This window comes from Gallus gallus, chromosome 6 (genome assembly GCF_016699485.2).
Source record: "Gallus gallus isolate bGalGal1 chromosome 6, bGalGal1.mat.broiler.GRCg7b, whole genome shotgun sequence".
Lineage (NCBI taxonomy): Eukaryota > Metazoa > Chordata > Aves > Galliformes > Phasianidae > Gallus > Gallus gallus.
The window spans coordinates 26,636,765-26,660,205 of NC_052537.1; the positions used below are offsets into that span (position 1 = coordinate 26,636,765).

A 23,441-nucleotide genomic window follows, 5' to 3' on the forward strand; every position below is an offset into this window, starting at 1 on the left:
TAGTATTTTAACACTCCTACCAAAACTGATTCCTAAGCAAAACCCCCATCATTTTCCAAAAGAAAACACAAAAAAACAAGTGAGTGAAATACAGACCCTGGTAGTGTAATATTTTCTCAAAAAGGTGTAAAAAAAACAAACTTCAGGCTTAAGTTAATTTGTGTGTGCATAGGTCTTATAGCAGAATGAACCGCTGTTTGTGAACATCTCAGACACAAGCCAGTTTTGGAAGGATGTGGTCAGTGTGGTGCGAAGAGACGGTACGCGGCACAGAGATGGCTTTCCTGCTCTGCTGTGAAGTGGCAGTTCTGGTACACCAGTGTGGGGATGCCTAACAGACAAGTTGCATCTCCTGGTGGAATGAGAGATGTTTATAAAACTATTGACCAGACTGCTTTTTTTTTCTTTTTTTTTTTTTTTAAGTCTTTCTGGATATTTTAGGTTGACCTATTTGTTTTAGTGACAATTGCGTTATAATACAGTAGAAAGAAGTGAAACAAACCTGAGTAACTGGGTGAGGAACAAGTTATTAGGGCAGATTTTGCTTCTGATAGCAATAATGTAGCTCGAAAGATAGATCTGAGGAGGGAAAGAGACATTGGGACAACCACTGTAATCAGAATTTTCTGGAGGTATCAGATTTTGTCTCTGCAAAAGGTAACTTGTTTAAAACAGAAAATGAGCAAAGTGAACATCTACTTCTAAGTCAAGTTGAAGTGCTGTGAACTCATCGAGAAAGCACAAAGTGCTGTAAGATCCTCTCTTTTGAGATGATCAGAAACAAAGCAAAGAAGTCACACGTGCAGCATTGATCAAGTATTGTAGTTTTAAGACTTTCTAACTCTTATTTGGATCTCCATTCTGTCTTCTGTGATTTCCCCATGCATTCTCATTTTAAACGTGAGACAGACTGTTAAATGCAGAGCATTTCTCCGAGTTGGTCTCTCATGTGGAGCTGACAGTTATGCTATGTTGCATAGTTGAGGTAGCAAATGAGATAAAAGAAAAACCCTACTGAATTTTGAGGAGAAAGCCATGACCTGGGTCAGTTTGCACTGAAATGTGGAGCTTTCTGAGCCTCCCAGCAATGGCACAATCTGATTCTCTTTCTGCAGTACAGGGGCTTGCTTGAGTGTGTCTGTATGAGCAAGGGGGAGGGGGGAAGCATTTAACTACAGAACATAGTGCCATGCTGCATTTAAATAGTGTGGGTATTAAATAGTGTGGATGTGCTGTCTGGGCTGGAAGATGGAGAGAAGGGAAATGAAAGTGTAGTGAATCCTTGCTGCTCTGAGTAAACAGGGATGATTGTGCTTTTGTTGTGCTATGTATGCTTGCCAAGGCAATCTGATCAGTGTTTGTCTTGAAGTAACTAATCAAAGTGGTGTTGAATTCACTGCTATTTATCCAGGAGAGCTGGAACAAGAAACTAATCCAGTAAATTTCATTTGTTCTCTGGAGTGGTCTTTGTTTTCATGTTAGCATACATTGACAGTACATATTATTTTCCTCATTTATAAAGCTTGGAACCTGTGATGTTCCCTGCAGTCAAAACATGGCCAACACAGCTGAGCATGCATCTTTTTTTTTGACACATCCAAAGGTCGGTGTGTGCCACAATCCAATTTGCTCCTTGTGGGAACTGAGGCTGAGCCCTGCTGTCTCCATGGCCAGCACGGAGCAAGAGCTGGAGGTAGCTAGCTGTCTTCAACTGCTGTTTGGATGACAGATGCGCTCATTTTCAGCTGGGACCAACAATTTTCAATGAGTTGAAAGATGCTCCACTCTCTTAGGAGATTTGTCTAACTTACTCTACCATGTGTTTTTTTGTTTAACCTTCAGAAAGAGAAGTCTAGTTTGTGGAGTAAGGTTATCAGAGAGGTGTTCATCCTGCATACATTCGGGTGCAGTATGATTGTTTAGTGTCAGTTTGCCTTTTGCTACAGTGCTGTTACTTTCCTGCATTGCTCCAGGAACTCAGCAGTCAGATGCTGTGATACTGGGATCTGATCTCTTTGACCCCCACACTTGTTCATGCGAAGTGTCCCCTTGTGCAAAAGCAACGTTTCAATTCACTTAGAGTCAAAACTCTGCAAAGGCTTTGTTTCGCATTTGCTGAGCAGCAGAACATGCTGAACTGAGTAAAGCTGCTGAAAAGGGAAAGTTAGTTTCCATGCCAAAATTCAAAGGAAACAAAGCAATCTTCATTCTGTTGGAAGATCTTCAGCACTGTTCGTATTAGAATTTCAAGTTTGAGTATTTGTTTGCTTATTTGTTTTGTTGTTTTTCTTTTAAATTCAAAGTGATGCATTGAAGAATGGATGCCTACGTGGCTTCCTTTCTGCTCCCAGATCTGTCCACTACCCCTATGAATCCAATAGCAGATGGAGAAGGAAGAGGAAAAAGAACAATGCTACTATTTTGAATAAACTATCTCAAAGCAAACTGTTTCAGCCATGTTGCACCATAAAATCACTGTCACATGCCAGTTCTCGAACAGTATTTATCACAAACCCCGTCTCAACTAGGATGTGTTACAGGGACGCTTTCTGGTGTGTTTTCCTCCCAGAGTATAGAAAGGAGTGTTAGCACAGCCTGCTTGGCCTTGGCTATAATGGTTCAATGCTGAGAATTCATTTGTCCTTTTGTTTCCCAGAATGGAGACCCCACTCTCAGAAGCAGCATACTCTTATAGCAAAGCCTCCCTGCTTACTGACTGAGTTCTGGCATTCAGCATCCTGTACCTACAGTCTCCAGAGCAGTGAATAGAAGAGGAATCAAGTGGTACTTTTCAGGCTTTTTACTGCTTCAGAGCTTCAGAAGAGGATCTGGTCACTTCTGTGGATCTGTAATGAAAGCAGTCAGATGTACTTAGACGATACCTAATTTGGACTCTGTCATTGCCAGCTTTGGTTCTTCGGTCTCTTTCCAAATATGCATTCTTCAAATTTTACTTGGGGCTGTTGCCACAGTTGTTGGGATTTTCTTTTTCAGGCTGAAGCAACTCTGTTTCTGTCTGTTTATGGATGTCCTCAAAAAATAAAGACCAGGCAAATCCACCCTGTAACCACTGAGCTTGAACCAGGCAAGTCTGGTCTTAAGTAGTGAGTCAAGCATTCAGCTTTCTTAACCCAGTTTTCAGTCACATCGGGGTGCTGTACCTGCCATATCTCTCCCAAATGTGCCTCTGGAGACTTTGCAGGTTTGTTGTTTTGTTGTTATTTAATTCTTTTGTCCTGGGGTGCTGTTTGTTGAAGTGTCGAGAGCCAGAAATTCTGATGCAACAACTTGTCTTGTTCAAGTGACTAATGCTGCTCGTGGGCCTGAAAGCGTTACTAGTGAATACCACTTGGGGACTTCCTGTCTTCGAGAAGGTGAGGTAATAGGAATACGGTTTTTGAGGTAGATTACTTGTTAACTGCAAGTTTCAGTACTTTGTACTCTTGGGGTAGAAACTAGAGTTGCCTGCAGCTGGGCATATGTGATGATCTGTATCTGTTTCTGATACATGTGTTTAGGGTACTATAGCAGCATATCCCATGCAGCCTGGTGATAAGAAAAGGAAAACTCGGTGTGGAATAGGAAATGTAGGTAGGAAACTTTCACATTCTTCTTTGTGGGTGTTACAGCATAGAGAATCATTATCCTTTTATGATATTTCAACAAGGGGAGGGAAAAAGTCAGACACCTGCCTCTACCCTTCCTTGCCCAGGGCTGGGACGTGCTGAGTGATTCTGTCTGGCTGCCCTTGAGGCTCCTCCCATTTGGAAGGAGCAGAGTGACCCAAAGTGAAGTACCTTTGCTGTTGCAGGGGAGTGGTAGTGCTCTGTGCAGTATGATCTAGCCCCTTGATTTGGAAGCAGGTGTGTAACAAACTTTCCCAGCCTTGTCTGGGAAATGAAAGCAAAAGGCTTTGCCCGGCAGTTGCTGTGGTTGTTGCCTGGCTGCGAACAGTGCTGAGCAGTTTGCATAGCTGTGGGCAAACAGACCAGGCAGGTTTCCTCCCAAAGAGCACATGTGACAACCATAAAACAATTAGATGGGCAGTGTGCAACCAAGGGTCAGGAATACCCCTCCCATAAAACCACTGGATAATATAGACTGGGCCAAGCTATGGCTATGACAGAGCATAGCAATGGGGAGACACTGTGGAGACCCAAGGGAATCATAACCCACCTCGCTGTGTGTCTTGGGAGTTTGAATTTCTGTAGAAATACAAATTATCTCTATCCAGCACTCTTTGTGCTTGCTCTTTGTTAAATCCATGCTGTGCCTTTGCAAAGTGAGAGTATCCCCCTTTGTAAAGGTGGCACTTAATCTGCCAGATGCAGACAGTCTCATAGAAAGGTTTGGGATTCCTCGGAGTCGGGAGGAATGCTGAGGATTTGCTGGATCCCAGCATGGTGGCATGAGTCAGGTCCTCTGCCTGATAGACATCAAAAAATTAATGGCTGTCTTTTGAGGGTACCCTTTATGTATGCACTGCTGCTTAAGCATCACTTTGCATTAGCTTTGTAATAAGATTTTCTGTCCCTCTTGCCTGTTAATTATTTACCTCTGAGAATGCGTTCAGAAAGCAGCGTGCATGACTTAAAGAAAAATGAAAAGCTTCTGCAAGATGCCTTTTGCACTTATTTTTTGCCCAGGAGTTTGAGAACCAGAATTTTCAAGGTGAGGAAGGGATTGTCATGAATGGGAGATTTCACAAATGGGCATTGCAGAACTTGAGGCAGGAGAGGGGGTGTAGCGCTTGCATAGTAATCTTGTAGCTGCATACAGAAGAAATTCTGCCCTTGAGGGGCTGAGGGAAAGGTGGAGGCACAGCAGAAATTGATAGAAAAAGCTCTTGTACTGAAACCTCCACTGGAAACAGGACTTGAGCTTGAAATGCAGTGTTACTTCAACAGAGTCCATGTATATAATCAGTGGGTTCATGCGTGGACCGAGCTGATAACGCTGCATATGATAAGGGTGTGGTTTTATCATGGCAGGTAGTAAACAGCTGCTCCAAACTTAGTCATGCTTATAAAGTGAAGTACAGCATGCTATCTCTGAGGCGACTGGTTGCTGAGCTAGGGTGGAATATCTAAAAGCATCTGAATCATTTAGAAGCACAGCTCTTAATGACTTTCAAATAAATACTTGCTCCTTTGCTTGGGTACACAGTGCTCCCTTTGCTTGTCCCTACAGTGCTGTAGCTGTGCATGGTCATTTAGAGAGCAGTGCCAAGGGCTCCTACACTCAATGCCTTGCTGTCCAGGACAGAGCATGATACTACAACGAAGGGAGGGTGTTGATGGGTGCCACTCTGAATGTGAATAAGTGAATGTATTTTTAGAGGAAGGGCAAACGTCTTTTTATAAGAGTAAAAGCTAGCAAAAGCACATACCTATCAGAGGAGTATGTGGACAGGAGTGATGTCAGAATCTATTTTGGTGCTTGTGTACGGGTAGACCTCTTTCTGAGCAGCCCAGGAGAGAAAAGGAGCAGAGCGGGAGGGCTCAGAGGTGAGATGAACCCTGCGGACATTGTGACGGACCCCAGCTGTGAAGATTCTGTTCAGCCCAGTGTCTCAGGACCTGAGTGCAGACGGCTGCCAGCACTTCATCTGCAGCAGCGCTGCATTCCTTCTCTCTTTCTACTCAAAGCTGGATTATGCAGGAGGGATTGCTCAGGCTCTCCATGACCTTGGAGGTTCAGGGTGGTGTGTCCTGCACCTTATTCTCTCAGGAGGGACTTTCCAATGCTACTTGAGGACACAACCTCTTGAACACTTGGGGTAATTCAATGTAACTTCTCAAGGCCGAAGTTGATTTCTTTGGCAGGAAGGGTTCTATTCCTTCTGGAAACTCGGGGGGATTCTTCAAATGAGTTCTGAGAAGGGGAGCTGTGTAGCAGAAATGAGAGGTTAAAAAGAGGTTGCTTTGTATCTTCCCTGTCTTTAATTCCCACCTACTTGGCCTTGCTCCTCAGGGCAGGTTGAGCTGTGCATTGCCCAGGCACAGTTTGCCCAGCTGTGTGGGAATCTTCCATACAGCTCAGAGAATGCCATTCATTAGCTACACTTCAGTAATGTCAGGAGGCCAAATGCGGGGTGAGTACTCGCGCTTGCACAGATGCACCCGGTTTACGTGCAAGGACACACAAAGAGCTTGCAGTTAAAATCTATGTGCCCATTTCTTTTTAAAAGGGGAAGGCAGAGCCCCAGCTGTGTATACAGCGTGGTTTTTCCCTTTGATCTGTGTTTGTTTCCAGTGTTCTCATAGCCTGGATCCTGGCACTCCTCAGAGCTGGCTGCTCTTTTGCCTGTTTGCAGCTGCTGAACTGCATGCAGAGAAGCTAGCTGGGGTGGCTGTAGCATAGCTAGTTTCTGCCATTGGCTGGGGGGGTCTTTGCTCTTCCCTATGCAATAAAAACTACACTAGGCAAGGAAGAGTGAGAGGAGTGGCAGCTGAGACTATGCTGCCTGCATCCTTGAGGTCCCCCTGCTTCCTCCTGTTTCTCATCTAGCTTTGGACGCTTGTTTGTGCTGATGACCCACTGCTTGCTGTGACTTCTGCTTCGTGGCACCTCCCTCCTGTTTCCTGCTACCTGCTGTAGTGCACGTTCCTCTTCAGCTGATTCCTCCTTCCTCAGCCAAACCTGATCTGGAAAATTACAAGTCACAGTGCTATCACAGCATCTGCAGAGCCTCTTGGTGTTTGCTTTCTCCTGTTCTATTCTCACCAACCTGTAGGGCAGGGATTTGATGCATGCTGGTAGTGGAAACTTTGCCTTGCAGATGTCTCCTGGTTCTCCCTTTCCCTCTGGCTGCCTATTTGTGTACACCTGGCATCACTGCCCCTTCCCAGCTGCACGTAGCAGCAAGAGCTGCCATTGCAGAGTAAGTCTTGCTCTCTCACCAGAGCTGTAGCTTAGAGAGACAGAATTCCCCTTCGCTTTCCAGAGACTCAGCGCAGTGCCTCTGCAGCTGACTCAGACCTGTGCCTAAAAGAGGGCAGGAAGCTGCACCCTTCCAAATTACACAGCATTTCACCACGTTGTCAGAGATGGGGTTGAGGCCTGTGCCATTCATCTGATGCCCCAAAGGAGGATAAGCTCCATCTAAACCCTTACCTGACAGATGCTTATCTAACGTGGTGCTAAAAGCTTCTGACAGCAAGGCTGCCTAGGGAGGCTAAGTTGCGTGGATCAACTGCTGGTACCACTGGAAAGCTTTTCCTAACATCTAATTAAGAGAATGTTTCCAGCATTGCTCTAGGAACGAGAAAACACCTGAAGTTGAGTGCCTCTGTGTTTGAATGGGAGAGTCCTGGATGCTGAATATAGTCATCAGTTTTCATAGCAAGAATAAATGTTAGACCCCAGAAGTACGCTGAGGAATTCTGGTTGAGATAAGGGAGTATGGAAAAAACACCAGCATTCCTCTTCCCTTTTCCCAGTACACGTTTGCCACTTCATCTACCCAGATGAGCAACTTTAATGCCAAAAGAAGTGGGAAAGTGCCTGGGAACACTTTGTCCCCAGTGCATATTCTATGTAATACGACTCTCTAAGAAAAAATGCAGATACTGTTCTGTACGGCATGACCTCTTTTAAACTTTTGTTGGCTTGGAAAAGCAGCTTACAGGCTTGGTGTTCACTGGGAGAAGCACATATGGGGATGTATTTCAGTGAAGGGGTTGCTAAGGGGGGAGGAGGGAAATTTGTGTTGTGCTGTACTGGTGGAAAGCATGCTAAGGCCCTCTGGAGGCACGAATGTCTCCTGGAGTTTCTTCAGTGCAATTCAGGTGGCACTCTATGACTTCTAAATCCCAGCACCTGGGAGTGAGGTGTCTTCTGTCCCCACCATGGATCCCGAGTGTGAGATAGTGCAGCATCTGTATTTAAAACACAGGAAGGAACTGTTTGTTTTCTTTTTATGATCATGTGATGTCTGAACAACTCTGATCTATTTATTTTATGGGGCCTAAATCGTAACCTGGGCATGTCAGATTAACAGCGGGACACGAGAAACTGAATGTTATAAAGAAATAAAAAGCTCTGTGACTGTTTGATTGCTAAGTCAGCAGTACAGCCTTTGCCTTCTAGTCCTGGTTCAGTCTTGGCTGCTTTGAACTCTGTTGAAATTCCCTCTTAGGAATTCCTTGGGACAGCTGTAAGAGACTTTTTGCTGCATATCTGGGGAAAAGCAGTGAGGGTTTATTGACTCACACTGAAAAACATGGACATGTTGTGCTCTGGGTATTGCTAACTAGCAGAGAGAGCTGAATGAATTAGCTTTCCAAAGTGTCCTGTTGTCTCCAAATGCCGGTGTCATTTCCAAGCTATGTGAGCACCTGAAAAACAAGAGTGGATTCAGCTCAGCAATGCCCCGTGAAGGAATTAGGCTTAGCTCTATTTTGTGGGTGTGCGGTGCGTGCTTCAGTTCCTCGGGATTTACCTGAGTTCACGCAGGCTGGCTGCACGCAGCTCTCCCAACTCTCACTTCAGCATCTTGCCTGCTGCAAAGCCTTCCCTGGATGTGAGGAGAGCTGAAATGTTGGCCCCTTTTTGCTGCTGCTTTGCCCTTCGTGAGAATGTGTGCAGGTTCTGCAGGCTCCTGGCAAGCATAGCACTGGGCAGAGTGAACTGTGCTTCTTGAGATGCTTTTTGCTTCTGATGCTGAAGCCCACTGCTGCCTCTTCCCAGGTGAATGGTTGGCAGAAAATCCTGTTAGTTGTTTTCGGTTTTCTTTGTATTTTTTTTATTGTTATTTTTTAAAATCAGTGTGTTGTTTTGTTTTTTGAAACAAACAAGGAGTCCCATCTTCGGATGGGACAACACGTAGGAAATATCTGACCATGGAGCTCTAGTTAAGGCTTAAATTCATGAGGCACTGCGAGGGTCATAAGCTCTACAAAACAACGGGGAAGGAGGGCTGTGCTTGCAATGGTAATGCAGTGCCTTTGCAGGTACTTCTGTAGGCTTGTGTGGCCGTATTTTTAATGTTGGCCTGGTAGTTGAGCAAATGGAAACCAGTTCCCCCAGCACCAGAGGACTGGATGTTCTTCCTCTTCTTTTCCTTTCCAAAACAAACCACAAACCTTCCAGTGTTTGATTTGTTCCCAGGTGAGATCCTAACTTTTCCTGCTGGGAGAACACAGGGTGAGCAAGCACCACGCAGTAATCCTCCCACAAATGTTAGTTTACTCATCTGCAGCTGTTCTTGGATTGGGGGAATAATAGTTATATCTGTTTGTGGCATTGCTGACCAAGGCTGGGGTCTTGTTGATCTTCTCCAGCTGACCAGGAGTGCACTGGGAAGAATGTCCTGCATATAATAGAGTGACTTTCTGAGCTTTTGGAAGCATTAGGAATTTTGTAGTTGAGCTGATGGAGCTCATTGGAGCAATTTGCATTTCTTACAGATGTATTCTGCTTTACCTCTTGCCCAAGGAAATAGTTGCCAAGTGGCCAGCTTTGTGCTTCTTCCTTGTTTGAGATGTGAGCGGTCCTGCATCCTTTTGCTTTCATACATGCCCAGAGAAGAGAAAGAAAATGCAAGGAAGGTATCAGAGCTAGTGACGAGAAAGGGCAGGGTGCAAGTTTCGTTTGGTTTTGCTTTTTCTTCTGAAGTTTACATTGCTATAATTTTCTAGTGGTAAATATAATTTTCAGATAGCGATAGATATAATTTTGTGGTGATAAGCCCTGCTCTGTGTTGGAAGAACTGCGTTGACAGATGAGCTTGTGTTAGCACGTGACACCGGGTGAGTAGGAGCAAGGTGTGTTCTGTGCTCTCTGATACCACTTCACAGAACCTCCTTTCTTTCCTGGTACGTGCGAGGTCAGCACACAGCCCACCTGCTGCAATAATGCTGGGAGCCGCCCTTCTCTGTTCAGGCTCTCCTGCTGAGCAGCACGTGGAGATAACTTAAATTACAGCTGCTTGGTGCTTAATGCCAGCTCACTCCTTGGCTTCTGAAATACTGCTGTCTGTGTGCAAAAATATATATCCAATAGGAAGAACAGCGCTAGGGTCTCTTATGTTCCCTTTCTTACTTACTGTGCTTTTGTCCAACCACATATCCTGTAACGACCTTGGCTGCTAATTCCTTTTCCCTGGGAAGTCTGAGGTTAAATTTACAATAATTTTACAAGGTTAAATTACATGCACTGCTTCCTCTGTTCCAGATGCATGCACTCTGTACCTGAGAGGTACAGCGGCCGTTTGATGACTCCTTAAATATTTCTGACAGTGCAGAGTGGTATTAGATGAACAGCACATGTTCCCCTTCGGGTGTAAAAGGTTTTGTGTAAACAAATACTGCATACGGTTATATTCTTGGAATGGTATTTTTTGTTAGAAATTAAGATGTTTTTGCTTCCATGAGGTGAGGAAATTGGAATACAATATGAGAAAAGAAATGCATGGGCTGGAAAAAACGTCCTATCTTAATAACAACTGGCACCACGCAGAATGTATTCTTGATATTGGCATGTTCCCTGCTCGTTGTTTTGGAAAGAGGAAAGGTGTTTTCCCACATAGTAAGTTGGCAGCATCCTTTGCTCATCTGACTGATGGACAACTGTGTATGTAACAAGTGCTTGCTTCTTGCAGCTAGTAACACCAGCTGCAGTGGTGTCATTGCATTGAAGCTGCAGTGGTGTCATTAGCTTGAAGCCTGACTATATTTAGTAGACACCAAAGTCTGGGGTCTTTTCTGTGTTATGAAGAAACAGGCTGTGATTTGAGGTCTGTCAGTGCCTTTGTTGCTGTGGACCCCAAGGGTCCTCCTCTCCTGGAGCCATGAGATGTCTGGGGTAGGAATGGGGCTGCTCTCCAGCTGATATCTCAGATCCTTCCCACCCTGGTACAAGCAGCGTGCCTTCAGGCATACCATACCTGAGAGGCAAGGTGGGTCCCACCAGGAGAGCTTGGTGTGTGGCGTTGGAGGAGGCAGTTGGGGATTCTGGGGGTGAGCGTCCCCTGTTCCCAGCAACTGACTGCAGAAACCCTGCAGGAGCCCGAAATACCTCGGCAATCCTTTCCACAGGCGTGGTGCTTAGCCAGGAAACCTCCAAACGCAATCATCAAGAATAGCAGGCGAGTTTGGAAAATCTCGGCTATCTTTGCCGCTGACCTAATTCTAGCTGTAAAGCTGAAAATCCGCAGGTCGCAGCAAAGCAGGTTACTGCCTCCTCTGCAGTGAGGCTGCTGCTGGCCGGTGCAGCTGCTCCATGGGCACGTTGGTGGCAGGGAGCTCTGCTCGGAGCGGTGTCACCGGGCGGGAGCACGCTGTGTGTCCCCGGCGGTGATTATAGCAGTATTAGTGAGGACGGGGGCATAGGGCACCGTTGGCTATTTAAAAAGCAGGGCTCTATTTTTAACTGCCTTTTAAGAAAGCCAGAGATTTATTAGACCAGGCTATTTTTAATTAACTGGACTGGGCTGCACGTTGATGTTTAAGGCTTGCTCTGCGTGTTCCTCAATAGGCAAATGCAGGGCTGTGACCATATCTTATTGCCAGGTAGTGGAACTGTGATACTTGCAGCATTGGGAATGAGCACAATCGGAAAGTTGGTGCCAAATGATCTCGTGCAGGAGACTCCTGGATGTGACCGTGCTGACAGCAAATAGGTCAGAAAGTGAATGGGACATGGAGCGTTTACAGTCTGCGGTGGCTGTAGGGTTTAGGACAGTTGCAAGCACAGCTGAGCCCGACGGGGATTTAGCTGGCAGTACTATTGTGCTACATGAGGCTGAAGTTCAGTTAACTAGATTCACCAGGGATTAAAAATACTTTGTGGGTAATGGCCAAGATCAATAATAATAGACCCTCGATATATAATTTTAGGGGGAGATTAACTTTGATAAATTGTAATAGACTCTACTCTAGAGCATCTGTTGCTATTTGATGTCTCTTAACAATTGCCCAAGTTTTATTGCCTTCCAAAGGAAGGCAGAAAGCTGTAGGGGAGCTGCGAGGAGAGAGGAGAAACTGATGAAGAGGCGCTGAGAGCGTGGTGCTCAGGCTGGGTGAAAATGAAGGGGTGAGAGAAAATGCCAGGCATTGCTTACCTCAGTTTCTCTGCTGGGCAGATGGCCACTTCTGCTGCTGTCATCACCTTCTCATTGCGAAGTGCAGCCTGCTATACTTGATCTTTTACTACTGAGTTGTAGCCTGTCTCATCGGCCCCTCTGAAGATGAGGGAGGTTAAGGAAGGATGAGCAGTCAGCTAGCGAACAGCTGAGGGCTCATTTTGGAGGAGGCAGCTTCCGAAAGGACACTTTCTCAGCATCACTTTTAATACTGTGGGCACCTGTATTCAGTGCTTTTCTTTTACCACTCCTTCCAACATCCCAGTTTTGGGAGTCGTGGGATTACGGATGGTCACTTTATTATGGTATCAATTTAAATGAATAGTCTGTATTTTAGCCCTCCAGTTCAAAGAGAAAAGCTTCAAGCTATGCACCACCAGTTACCTGCCTGTCAGGCAGCATGTTACGTGGCAGAGCTGCATTGCCCCGATGTATTTGATGGTTTTATTATTGCTGTTGTTATTCCTACTGTTAATTACAGGGCTCTTAATTTGTGGTTTGTTTTTCGTCCGCCCTTGGTTTGAGAGCACAGTTAGATGCGTGTTAATTCTCTGCGTTTGCACACAGATCTGATCTGGTTAAGATCAGGCTGAACATTTTGCCTGCAGAACGTTTTCATTCTCTTGAATCCCTACGTGCAGAGTGTTGTCAGGGCTTTTTATTATCATTCCTCAAGTTTCATTTCTTTGTTTCTTCCAAACGATAGGCTTAAAAAAAAATAAAAGTGTCTGCAGGCTTTTTTTCCCCTCATTACTTTCTCATGATGCAGTTTATTAACATTTGCAATACAAACACTCATATGCGCCAAGGAGCCACGGGCAGAAATGGGCAGGGAGCAGAGGTGGATGAGAGAGCGTTGTGTTCAGCTTGGAGTGAGCGCCAAAACATAAATAACCATGTAAAGAGACCTGATGGAAAATCAGAAAGAATGAATGATTGCACAGTGCAGGTGGAGAAGATGGGCTTTAACGGCGCCGTTGTGCACCAGATTTCCTTCCCATCGTGCGCCCGGCGGTGCTGCGCAGTGAGCTGTGCGTGCTGTTGCAGGCTGGGGGAGCGCACTGCTCACAGTGCTTACATAACACTCTGCAGCAGCACAGGCTCTGCCCCAGCGCCCGCCTGGCTTTCAGTTTCTGATTCAGGCACTTGGCAGCGTCTCCTCTTCCTTCTCTGGAGACGTGAAGGCAGGGGTCAGATCCTTCTGCGGACAGGGGAAGGATTAGAGATGAGCACAAGGCGAAACCCATTGTCGTGTGATGGCTGTTACAGATAAGCGAGTCTCTGACCTGTGAATAGCTTGCAGGAGAAAACTGTATTTTTCCCCCATTTTCCCTGCCCTGTGGTTTCTGCATGTGTTTCTCATTACTTGTATCTCAAAATCGTTCTGGTCCAATGAATTATTGATGTGGGGTCACTTGCGTTGCTCCAGGAATTGCTTTCTTTAACCAGCGATCCCTTCTGAATTTTTTAAGCCGTCTATTAGCTCTGAAATCCAAACAAAGTTGGTGGTTTCTAATTTCAGGGTTAAATTGGACTCGACTTTGAAAAGGTGAAGAGAGCATAGGGGAAGGATGGCCATATTCCTTTCCATCTTAGGATCTTCCTTGTGCTGATGCTCTCCGTGCTTCTTGGGGTTTTTTGGTTTTGTGTTGTGTGTGTGTGTGTGTGTGTGTGTGTTTATATATATATATATATTATATATATATATATATATATATTTATATATATATATAAACTTCTCTTAGAGATCAGGTGTCTGATCCAGCTTCATTGGGACTTGAGCTTTGGTATCCCTAATGTTGAGCACAAGCTGAAATTGCTTGTTGAATTTCAGCCCTATAGACCTGCAGGCTTAGTACAGGAATATCTATGAAGCACTTTCCTTTTCTCTCAGATGCTCTTTCTTTCATCATACAGAAACTGGAATTCAGCATTTTGAAATGCTGTTGGTCATCTCCTGCTGGGAGGGAGGATTGATCTTCTGAAGACGGGCAGTGTCTGTGTCAGTGTGCGTGTGCACGTGTGTGTGTTCTGCAGATGTTCCAGCCTTGATTCAGCACAGTCTCTCAGCAGCGCCTGGCTGCAGGGTAGTGCTGAGTCCCGTAAAGTGCTGCTTCAGAGCTGAGCATGCACGTGGTTTAATGACTTCTAGGCAGAAAAACTTTCTTCTCTCTCAGTTTCCATTGCTTCTGCCAATGGTAGAAGATGGAAAGGAAAAAAAAAAAACCAAACCAACAAAACAGCCTGTACCAGCAGAACAGCTGCAGTCTCTCCAGGGATGCTCGCATTCAGGGACTTGCCCAAATCTGACTAGAACTGAGATCTCCTGGTAGATCTGGCTGCAGTGAGCCTGGGCTGAGCTCTCCAAGGGGTACGGAGGAGATTCAAGGGATGCCGTGTGGCTCCTTGAACCCAATGGCTGTGCTGTCACTGTTGCAATCTGGAGAGAGACAACTCAAGCAGAAAGGCTGAGCTCAGCAGGGAACGTGCCACGAGGAGCAGTGCTGTCCCTAAAAGGGCTCCTCAGGCACTGAGGTCCCCCTGTGGCCAGCAAGTACAAAGCTTGGAGCTGTGTCCCCAGCTCTCTGAGGCAGGGGCTAGGCAATCCCCAGGCACAGAGGAGAGGAGGCTGTGGTGCAGAGGTTGACTCCTACTGCTACCCCTCAGAAACATCCCTGGCAGAGTGGGGGGAAGGAAACGGGGATTAATTATTTATTTGTTTCTTTATGTATTTGCACCCAAACCGCTTCCTGCACTGCAGTTTTGATTCAGGCAGTGGGGAGCCCGGTTTCCGCAGTGGGATTTGGATGCGGGTTGTGCAGTGAGACAGCTGAAGCTATGAGCAAAAAGCATGCAGAAATAAAGGTTTCCTCCCAGTACCTTATATAATCAGAAGGGATGATGTCATTGGGAGACTGAGAGGAGAGCAGGCTGTGAAATTACAGCCCTCTGCAGCCAAGCAAAGCCAAGTGCAAGCAGGGGCAATGTGGAGCAGGGGCTCGGGCTGGAGGAGAACTGAGGGGGCTGTTGGAAGTAGATTCTTCACATGCAGTCAGAAGCTGTCACACAGCACAAAGTGGAGAGGGGAGAGCAGCATGTGCCCAGCATGACAGAGCTGCTGTTTCAAAAGCTGATACCCTCTCTCCCACCAGCAGCCCCCCCTGGCTCACTGTGGGTCAGTTCCCTCTAGTTGAGGAACTGGAACTGAAGTTCTCCTTCTGTCCTCCTCTCTCTTCCTGGGATCAGGGCAGTGAGAGGCAGCAGCCCTCTGTGCCCAGCCTGAGTTGTTTCTCTGTTACATAACAATATGGGCATTTAGACTTGTTTTTCCAGATATTGGCAGATGCATCAAATATTGGCATAACACAGTGGTTTACATGGAAAGCCGGCAGGCTCTGTCTGGAGCCTGCACAATGCTGGCATTTTCATTGAGTGCGAGAGCCTGCAGCGGTGTCAAAGCCATGTTGTAGGGATCCAGGTAAGTGGGAAAGGCATTCCTATTGTGGCCTGACTCTGGGATTGCGGCTGCCAAGGTGCAGCTACACGACTTGATAAGGAAGATTAATAGGCTTGTGATTGCTCTCAGCCTCAAACAGGCTCTGCTAAGTTTTCTCTGATGCTTTTGAGCCTTGGAAAGCAACATGCTCACGTGATGGCTCCGTGTGAAGGCTCTGGAGCTCGCTTTTCAGCCCCTGCTTGCAGGGCGCTGCTGCTTTCTCTGGTCTGTCATGGTCCTGGGGCAGAAGCAAGTCCGATCCAGCTGGAGTTTCAGCATTTGTTCTCTCTTTAAAAGGTTGGATTTTTGCACACAGCTTTCAGATGCCTGACAAGGTTGATTTTGCCAAATGCACAAAATAACCCAGCTTTTGACGCAGCAGGTCACGGTGCCATCCATCTAACTTTGGGCAATCCTGCCTGTGCTCATTCCTACTCAGCCCTGATCTCTGTTCCTAGAACCACAGTTCCTGGTGCAGGGCCTTCCCCTTCCCCCCAGTGCTTGGGCTCAGATTGTAAATGCACTGTGCATTTCCCTCTGCATTTAGGAGTGCACTGTGATACACCTGAAACTGGTCAGGTGTTGATTTCCCAAACTTACTTCCTATTATACCCTATGAAGTGGAGCTGGCCCTGCTCTTCAGTCCTTTCTCTGCCTGCCTGCAGTCAGTGCCTGCTGTCACTTGAGATGACGGTTGCTAGCAAACCAGCACTGCTCTTTCATTGCTGACCACACCGGACGAAGCACCTGCAGTGGGTGCACACAGCTCCTGTTGATCAGCCTGTATGTTGAAGATAAGCTTCTAAGTAGCCAAAAACCATGAAGGTAAAGCTCGTGTTAGCCATATGTGCTTAATATTAGTAGATTTAGTAGAGTTTGCCCAAGAGCAGTCTGAGGAAGGAAGAGATGAGATTGATGTGATCTTTTTTTTCCTGTTGTTTGATTTTTCTGATTATGACGCTCTCACCCTCCTCGTTGTTAATGTTTAATGAAAAACTCGTGTTCTTCGAGGGCCTTGCTGGTCATACGCAGCCCTGTGGCTGTTCTTGAGACCGAATGCTGGACCCTTTGTAAGGAGATTTATAATAGAAATACTGAGGAGCTCACAGCTACGGCACTGCTAGCAAACACTCCTCTGTGCTGACAGTTCATCAGCAAAACCCCTGACCCTTCCACCCTTAATCATCCTTGCTTGTCACTGACATAATTGCCTGATTACAGACTCTTCTCCCCCACCCCTTTCAAACTGGGAGCAATAGTGAATTTGAAAAACAAATGGAAATGAACTGTCCATGCTCTTTATTTTTTTTCTCCCTGTATTGAGGTGGATCAGGCTAAGATTCGGTTTCTTTGTGTATGAGCAGGGGTTGGGATAGGCTTTCAGGACTCTTTAGACCGGTGTTTCTTGCATGTGAATGGTGAAGCTGATGTCATTGTGTTATTGATTGAGATGACAAGTTTAGACATAAATCATTAATGTCTGAGAAAGGAAGGGGGGGGGGGGAAAGGCAACCCATGCTTGATATTTTTCCATAAATCTGCTGTTTGTTCCTGCATACGTGATACAGAAGAGGATCAGTAGGGTCGCTTTTCCTGTGTGGCCTGAGGATGATGTGCTTTGCCACTGCTGCCTGAACCATTTTCCCCACGTTTCACATTCTGCAGAAAATGGCTCAAACCATCAGCGATACTGCTGTGCTCGAGACTCTCTTTGGAGATGTGCTCCAAGGTCAGCAGGCTGCCCAGAGGAGGGGTTCAGGCTCTCTTGTTCCCGCTGACCTTGCACCCCAGCAGCCTTTCAGACTTGGGCCCAGTGCAGTGCTTGGGCCATTTAATTGCCAGCAGGGATTGTTTGGGTGTGTTAGGCTAACCGGTTTTGTTCTTTGCTCTTTCAAATTTTGTGCAAAGAAATGTTAGAAATGTTGCTTGGATTGGTTCGTAGCAAATGTCCCTGAACTGACCCTGAACTGACACTGCACAAGTGTGCAGTGCTAGTAGTCATTTGAAAGTGCTCTCACAAAGTTCTCAGCACAACAGCAAGTAGCCAAGGGAAATGCAACCCCTAAGATCTTCGTACCGATTGTGCCTTGTGTCTGCACAAAGTTCATCCACTGAATCAGATTATCAGTTCAGACAGCAAGAAAATAAACAGTGTCTGTCAGGGGTTAGCAATCGTGCAAGTATTGGTGAGCAGATGCTGTTTGCAGTGTAAATAGCTTAGTGGCAGTCCGTCCTGGCACCTGTGGGGAATCTTGTGATGCATGAAGGGAAGGAAATATGAAAAGTGGCTCACAGAATGGAAGCAGAGAAGGAAATGACATTGCATTTCTGAAAGCTGACTCTGATGCTCTTCTCCTCTTGCAGCCGAGCTCACCTCCGCCTGTGTCTAGAACGCTTAAAAGTTCTGATACCACTAGGACCAGACTGCACCAGGCACACCACGCTTGGGCTGCTGAACAAAGCCAAAGCACATATCAAGGTAAGAGCTGCCTTTCCCAGCTTCTTTCCATCTGGACTGACTGGAAGTGCAATTCAGTTGCTCGCTCTCGCTGCTGAGAGATGGTTTTGTGTTGAAGGAGACTAGCACCTTTGTTTAATATACAGATGTATTAAATAAGTGTTGCCCCCTCTTGTTTAATCGTTAATCATTACTACAAGCCACACTGTGCGAAGAGTCCATAATGAACTCCATTAGCTATGAAAATGTTTGATTAGACTAAGGGTCTTGTTTTGTATTGTGATCAGCCACTGACAACAGCAGCTCTTAAAAGAAAAACATGCTTACTGCTGAATAACTCCACTTTGATGGGAAATGCTACTTTTTTTTTCTCTGATGTGCTGGTAAGTTTCCATTGCTGAGGCATTAGCACAAAACCTCAAGAGTGTGAGACAGGGTTGGCTTACTGAAGTTTCATACGTGAGGCAGCCAGCTAGCCCAGCACTTTTCTAGTTTCACTTCTGGCAGAGTGAAGCATGAAAAGAAACTACAACGTTGTCAGTATCTGGAAAAAGCTGAAATCCTTTGTCATAGCTCAGGATAGTGGGAGGGAAGATGGGTGGTGAAGGAGAAAAAGCACTGCTGGAGGGACGGGGTTAGCCTGAAATGACTCCTCCTTATGCAATGTGCTTGTTGTAGGAAACAAAGAACAGTGCCCTGGTAGATTTCCCAGCTGTGATCAAAGAAATCTGTAGTAGGTTATGTAAATCACTCACTAAATAGAAAACTGTTTCTGAGAAATCCTACTAAACCATGCAGCAAGGAATGCGGAGCTCCCAGGGCACGTTTTTATGTTACAGTAAAATATAACAAATAGTAGATTGGTTTGGTTAAGGGAATTGAGGCCCCTTTGTGGACATACATGGTAATGCAGGTGGCTGAACCCATGTGGGATGACCCACAAGCTGCTACACTTGTTAGTTTCGTTTAGAGAGGCTCTGTCTTCAAAGCCTTTTGATGCCAATGTATATGATTTATCAGGGCTTGGAAACTGGAAAAGTTGTGAAGAGATAGCGTGGAAACTGCCAGGAGAGGCTTCTGGAACCTGGAAGGCAGCTTCTTTCAGTGTTCTTGCAGCTTAAATCCTTCTATGATCTGGGAATGTCTTAAAGCAGGTGTCTGGGCAGTAGAGGTGGGAGGGAAAGATAAAAGGATGGAACTTGTTACTGAGATGTATTTGATCATGTCAGAAACTTGAAGAGGTCGAGAGAAGAAGCCAACACCAGCTTGAGAACCTGGAACGAGAACAAAGATTTCTAAAGAGAAGACTGGAACAACTACAGGGTCCTCAGGAGATAGAGCGAATACGAATGGACAGCATTGGATCTACCATTTCCTCTGATCGTTCGGACTCTGAGCGAGGTGGGTGTCTCTGAACTGGTGGTGAATCTTCAGGGCTCTGAGATTCACTTCTCTGTGGCCTTTGGTATTTAGGCTACTGATTTTGCTCACACACGTATGCACATACCTGTGTGCACACATGCTCTCCTGCGAGGGCAGGCTGAGTGAGCCAAGGCTGTTCAGCCTGCAGAAGAGAAGGCTTTGAGGTGACCTGATAGCAGCATTTCAGTATCTAAAGGGGAACTACAAGAAAGAAGGGGACAGACTCTTCAGCAGGGTCTGTGGTGATAGGACAAGGGGAAATGGTTTCAAAGTAAAAGAGGAGAGATTTAGATTGGGTATAAGGAAAAAGTCCTTTACAGTGAAGGATGGTGAGGCACTGGAACAGGCTGCACAGAGGTGTGGTGGAAACCTGTCCCTGGAGACGTTCAAGATCAGGCTAAGCGGGGTTCTGAGCAACCTGATTGAGCAGTGCATGTCCCTCTTCACGGCAGGGGAGTTTTACCAGATGACCTTTAGAAGTCCTTTCCAACTCTAAGGATTCTTTGATTCTGTAGCATACATGAAAATTTTTGTCTTTTGCATGAATTGTTAATTAATTAAATAGTTTGGAAGAAGCATTGCTTTTGTCAACTCATATAGATTGCTATGGCATTTAATGTGACCTGTTCTCTGAAGGAGCTCTCCAAAAAGTAAAGGCATTACTTACAAAAGCATAAATGGCTGTGGTCACAAGGTGGTAGCCAAATACTTGTCAAAGATGGAATATCCATTGTGCTTTTTTTTTTTTGGGGGGGGGGGATGTTTTGGCATCAAAAAGGCATTCTGCAAGGCAACGTCTAACTTCTCATTCCCTCCAGTGTTATTTCCTGGTTTTGGGCCTACTGTGGTGTAACCAAGCACAAACAGAACTAAGCAAATTGACACTTAAAATTCCAGGAATCATTCTACCTCCACCTCCCTTTCTTTTCCAAGCTTCCTATACAGTTCATCTCAATTAAAACTGAATAGAGATCATCTGAATAGCTAAATGAATTTGGATAATTTTCTTTTTTGAAACATCTCAGCTGTGGATCCTAGGTAGGCACAATAGATGTTTGATATTTACTGACAGCCAAGCATCCTGTGTAATTTGTGTTTGAATCTGCAGTTTGGAAAAAAAAAAAAATTGGAAAATTTTTCAGTGCTGTGGAAACCAAGATGCCTGGTTGACTAGATTTCTGTTTTCTAATTCCTTCTTAAAAAGGAGATTTAAGCTTTTAGTTCCACCATCTGAAAATAACCCAAATCTTCATGGTAATGCCCTCTATTTGTGATCCTGGCTTTCAGAAAGTGATGCCAAGCAAGTAGCATGGTACAAGGGTAACTTCATGCTCTATTTGCTCTCTTATCCTCTGTTTTATCCTTTTTTTTTTTTTTTTCCTCCCCACCACTGGGGTCATACAGTTCCAAAGAGCAGAGGCAGAATAACAAGTTCAGTGTATGGGGTGGCACACCTATGCTGGTAATGTGGTCTGTATGCTTGAGGAGTCAACTCCCTTTGCAAACTCCCTAAGAAAAACTCCAGACTGGTAGCTGATCTTTTTATAAGTCATGTCCATAGCCTATCCCACTTCAAGGAAGAACATTGAAAGTCTTCCTGTCAGACTGCTGCCTCATCTCTACCGAGGGAGTCCTGGCAGCTTGCTGGCCTGAAAGGAGCAGTTGTGTTTGCGGTGCTAATCTGTATGTGTTTCTCTCATTTCCTTTTTTAGAAGAGATTGAAGTGGACGTTGAAAGCACAGAGTTCTCCCATGGAGAAGTGGACAATATCAGCACAACCAGCATCAGTGACATTGATGATCACAGCAGCTTGCAGAGTATTGGGAGTGACGAGGGTTACTCCAGCGCCAGTGTCAAGCTCTCGTTTGCTTCCTAGAACCAAGTGAGATGACAGTGCAGGGTGAATGATTTCACTGGGGTGATCAAACTGGGTCCTAGATGCCAGTATCCTCTTTCAGAAATGACATATTGACAGCTAGTCCTGGAGAGACCTGTAAATAAAACCTTTTGGGTAAAGCAAGAAACCCACATGTTCATTTGGTCACGTTACCAATTCCAATTCCTGCTGGCAAAAAGTTAGACCAAACCGTAGTCCCATTGAAGTCAGCGATAACCATTTGTTTCTGTGGGACCTGGATATAGAACTTAGTGACAAAACACTTTGTTTTGAATTTATTTGTTTGAAAGAGGATACTAGAGACTCATCCCTCTCTTTCTGTCATGAGATCTGGGAAATGTCAGAATTTTGTATGTTGCATTCAGGTTGAACAACCTAATTTAGGCCCTTCTGAAGAGCTTTTGTGGTCCTAAAAGGACCATGTCCTACAATTTATCACAATCCAATGCTGTTGTAATGTACTAGGAAATTTTTGAGGACATAAGTAGCCTAGGAATAACAACATCAACAATAATATTAAGGTCTCATTCTGTGCCCAGAGAGAGGGGCAGCAAAGAGATGTTCAGGAAGGAATACCATTCAGCTCAGCTTTCTGTTGGACATCATTTAAAAAGCAAGTACCTCTAATGCGTGGCTAAAGCAAGGGGTACACACTTGTAATCTACCAGCACTTCATGGGCTGTGTCATGCCTCAGGCTGTGACACCAACAGCAGATCTCCCGGTAGATGCGTGCCCATACGCCGGCACACAGCCAACTGAGGACAGAAAGAAACCAGCACATAGAAGAGGTGGTATGCCAGAAAGTCATGCCCAGATACTGAGCCACTATGACCTTTTTATTTGATGAGATTTTTTGATAAACATTTGTAAATGTGTTGGGAGAGAAAACACCCCAAGTCTGATGCGTCTTTTTAGAGCTTGTCCATACAAAACCTTAGATGTCTTTTATATGAATTTATGCCATGAAAAGATCTCTGTTTTGATGAAGCACTTGACCCGATGAAATGCAAAGATGCTTTTTGCCATGCACACAGTGGATGGAGGCTGTGCTAGCTGCAGAAGGCCAGATTTGGTGAGGGTTTCTTCAAATTTCTTTTTAGAATCATTCCCTTTGCTGACTTTTGAAGTTCCAGTCCAGTAGTTAACCTAGTTAAGCTCAGCACGTCTCTCACATTAATGTAATGTTTTTGACCGCACGTCCTGTTCCCGAGGGCCTTGCCATCATACCTGTGCAGGTGCTGTTAAGAGCTGTTCTAGCCAACGTTTTCTAATTTTCTCAGAGACGAGCATTCTAACCTGCACTTTGAGGGCTTTGCATTTTTATTTTTTTGTCTTTTTAATGGCCAGGATTATTTCATTTTCCAAGTTTTAAAAACCTTAATAGAGTTCTCACCTATGGCATTGTTTGAAACTTTGTATATCCTTAAGTAATTTAACTACCCCTCATTACTAAGAAAAGAAGAGGAAAAAAATGCTTTATAAAATTCATAACTTATTGCTGATTTGAATGGGTTGTTAATTTCAGTCCTTTAGACTTTATTTTATTGTTTTAGGTAGGGTTGGGCAAAAAGGTAAAATAAAAAAAAATAAAATAAAAACAACCATATTTAGCAGTGCAGTGGAATTGTGTTTAAATGTTAGCATATGGTCCCCATTAAAGTAGCACTTTAACGCCATTAAACATTTCTGTATCTGAAATGAGTTGTGTTCTTCCATCTTGGTCATTCGTATCACTTTAGCTGACACTTTGTTCTTCTTGTGCCCTTTGATCCTGTGATGAGAAGATCTCGAGTGATTCTGCTGTCGAGTTATGCATTATGATGAATTGCCTGTGTTTAACTATTCTAGTGTTTTCCCCACTCTTCTCACAATGTGTCATCCCCTGTAAGAGGCACAACACACACACCTGAGTAGAGAAATAATCTTTCCATGGCTGAACTATTTCTGTTTGTTTTGTGTGCTTTTTTTTTTCTTTATAATTATTTTTAATTTGTTTATTATGTCTGGATCAGGTTGCTGTTAAATCTATCTTCACTTGTGTGTTTGTAATACAGTGGCTCAGTACATCTGTTCTTCCTTCTG

The 23,441-nt window shown here is 45.0% G+C and overlaps 1 protein-coding gene across 4 annotated transcripts in view; it reads left to right on the plus strand.

Moving 5' to 3' along the window:
* MXI1 (MAX interactor 1, dimerization protein) overlaps nucleotides 1-23,057 on the plus strand; it is a 51,908-nt gene extending 28,851 nt beyond the window's left edge. For all 4 annotated transcript variants that reach the window (NM_001012911.2, XM_025151612.3, XM_015288650.4 and 1 more), the window contains 3 exons: nucleotides 17,946-18,060; nucleotides 19,269-19,440; nucleotides 21,174-23,057. In NM_001012911.2, the coding sequence (NP_001012929.2) occupies nucleotides 17,946-18,060; nucleotides 19,269-19,440; nucleotides 21,174-21,337 (451 nt within the window). In that variant the 3' untranslated portion in view covers nucleotides 21,338-23,057. The remainder of the gene's footprint in view (nucleotides 1-17,945; nucleotides 18,061-19,268; nucleotides 19,441-21,173) is intronic.
* The last annotated feature ends 384 nt before the right edge of the window (nucleotides 23,058-23,441 follow it).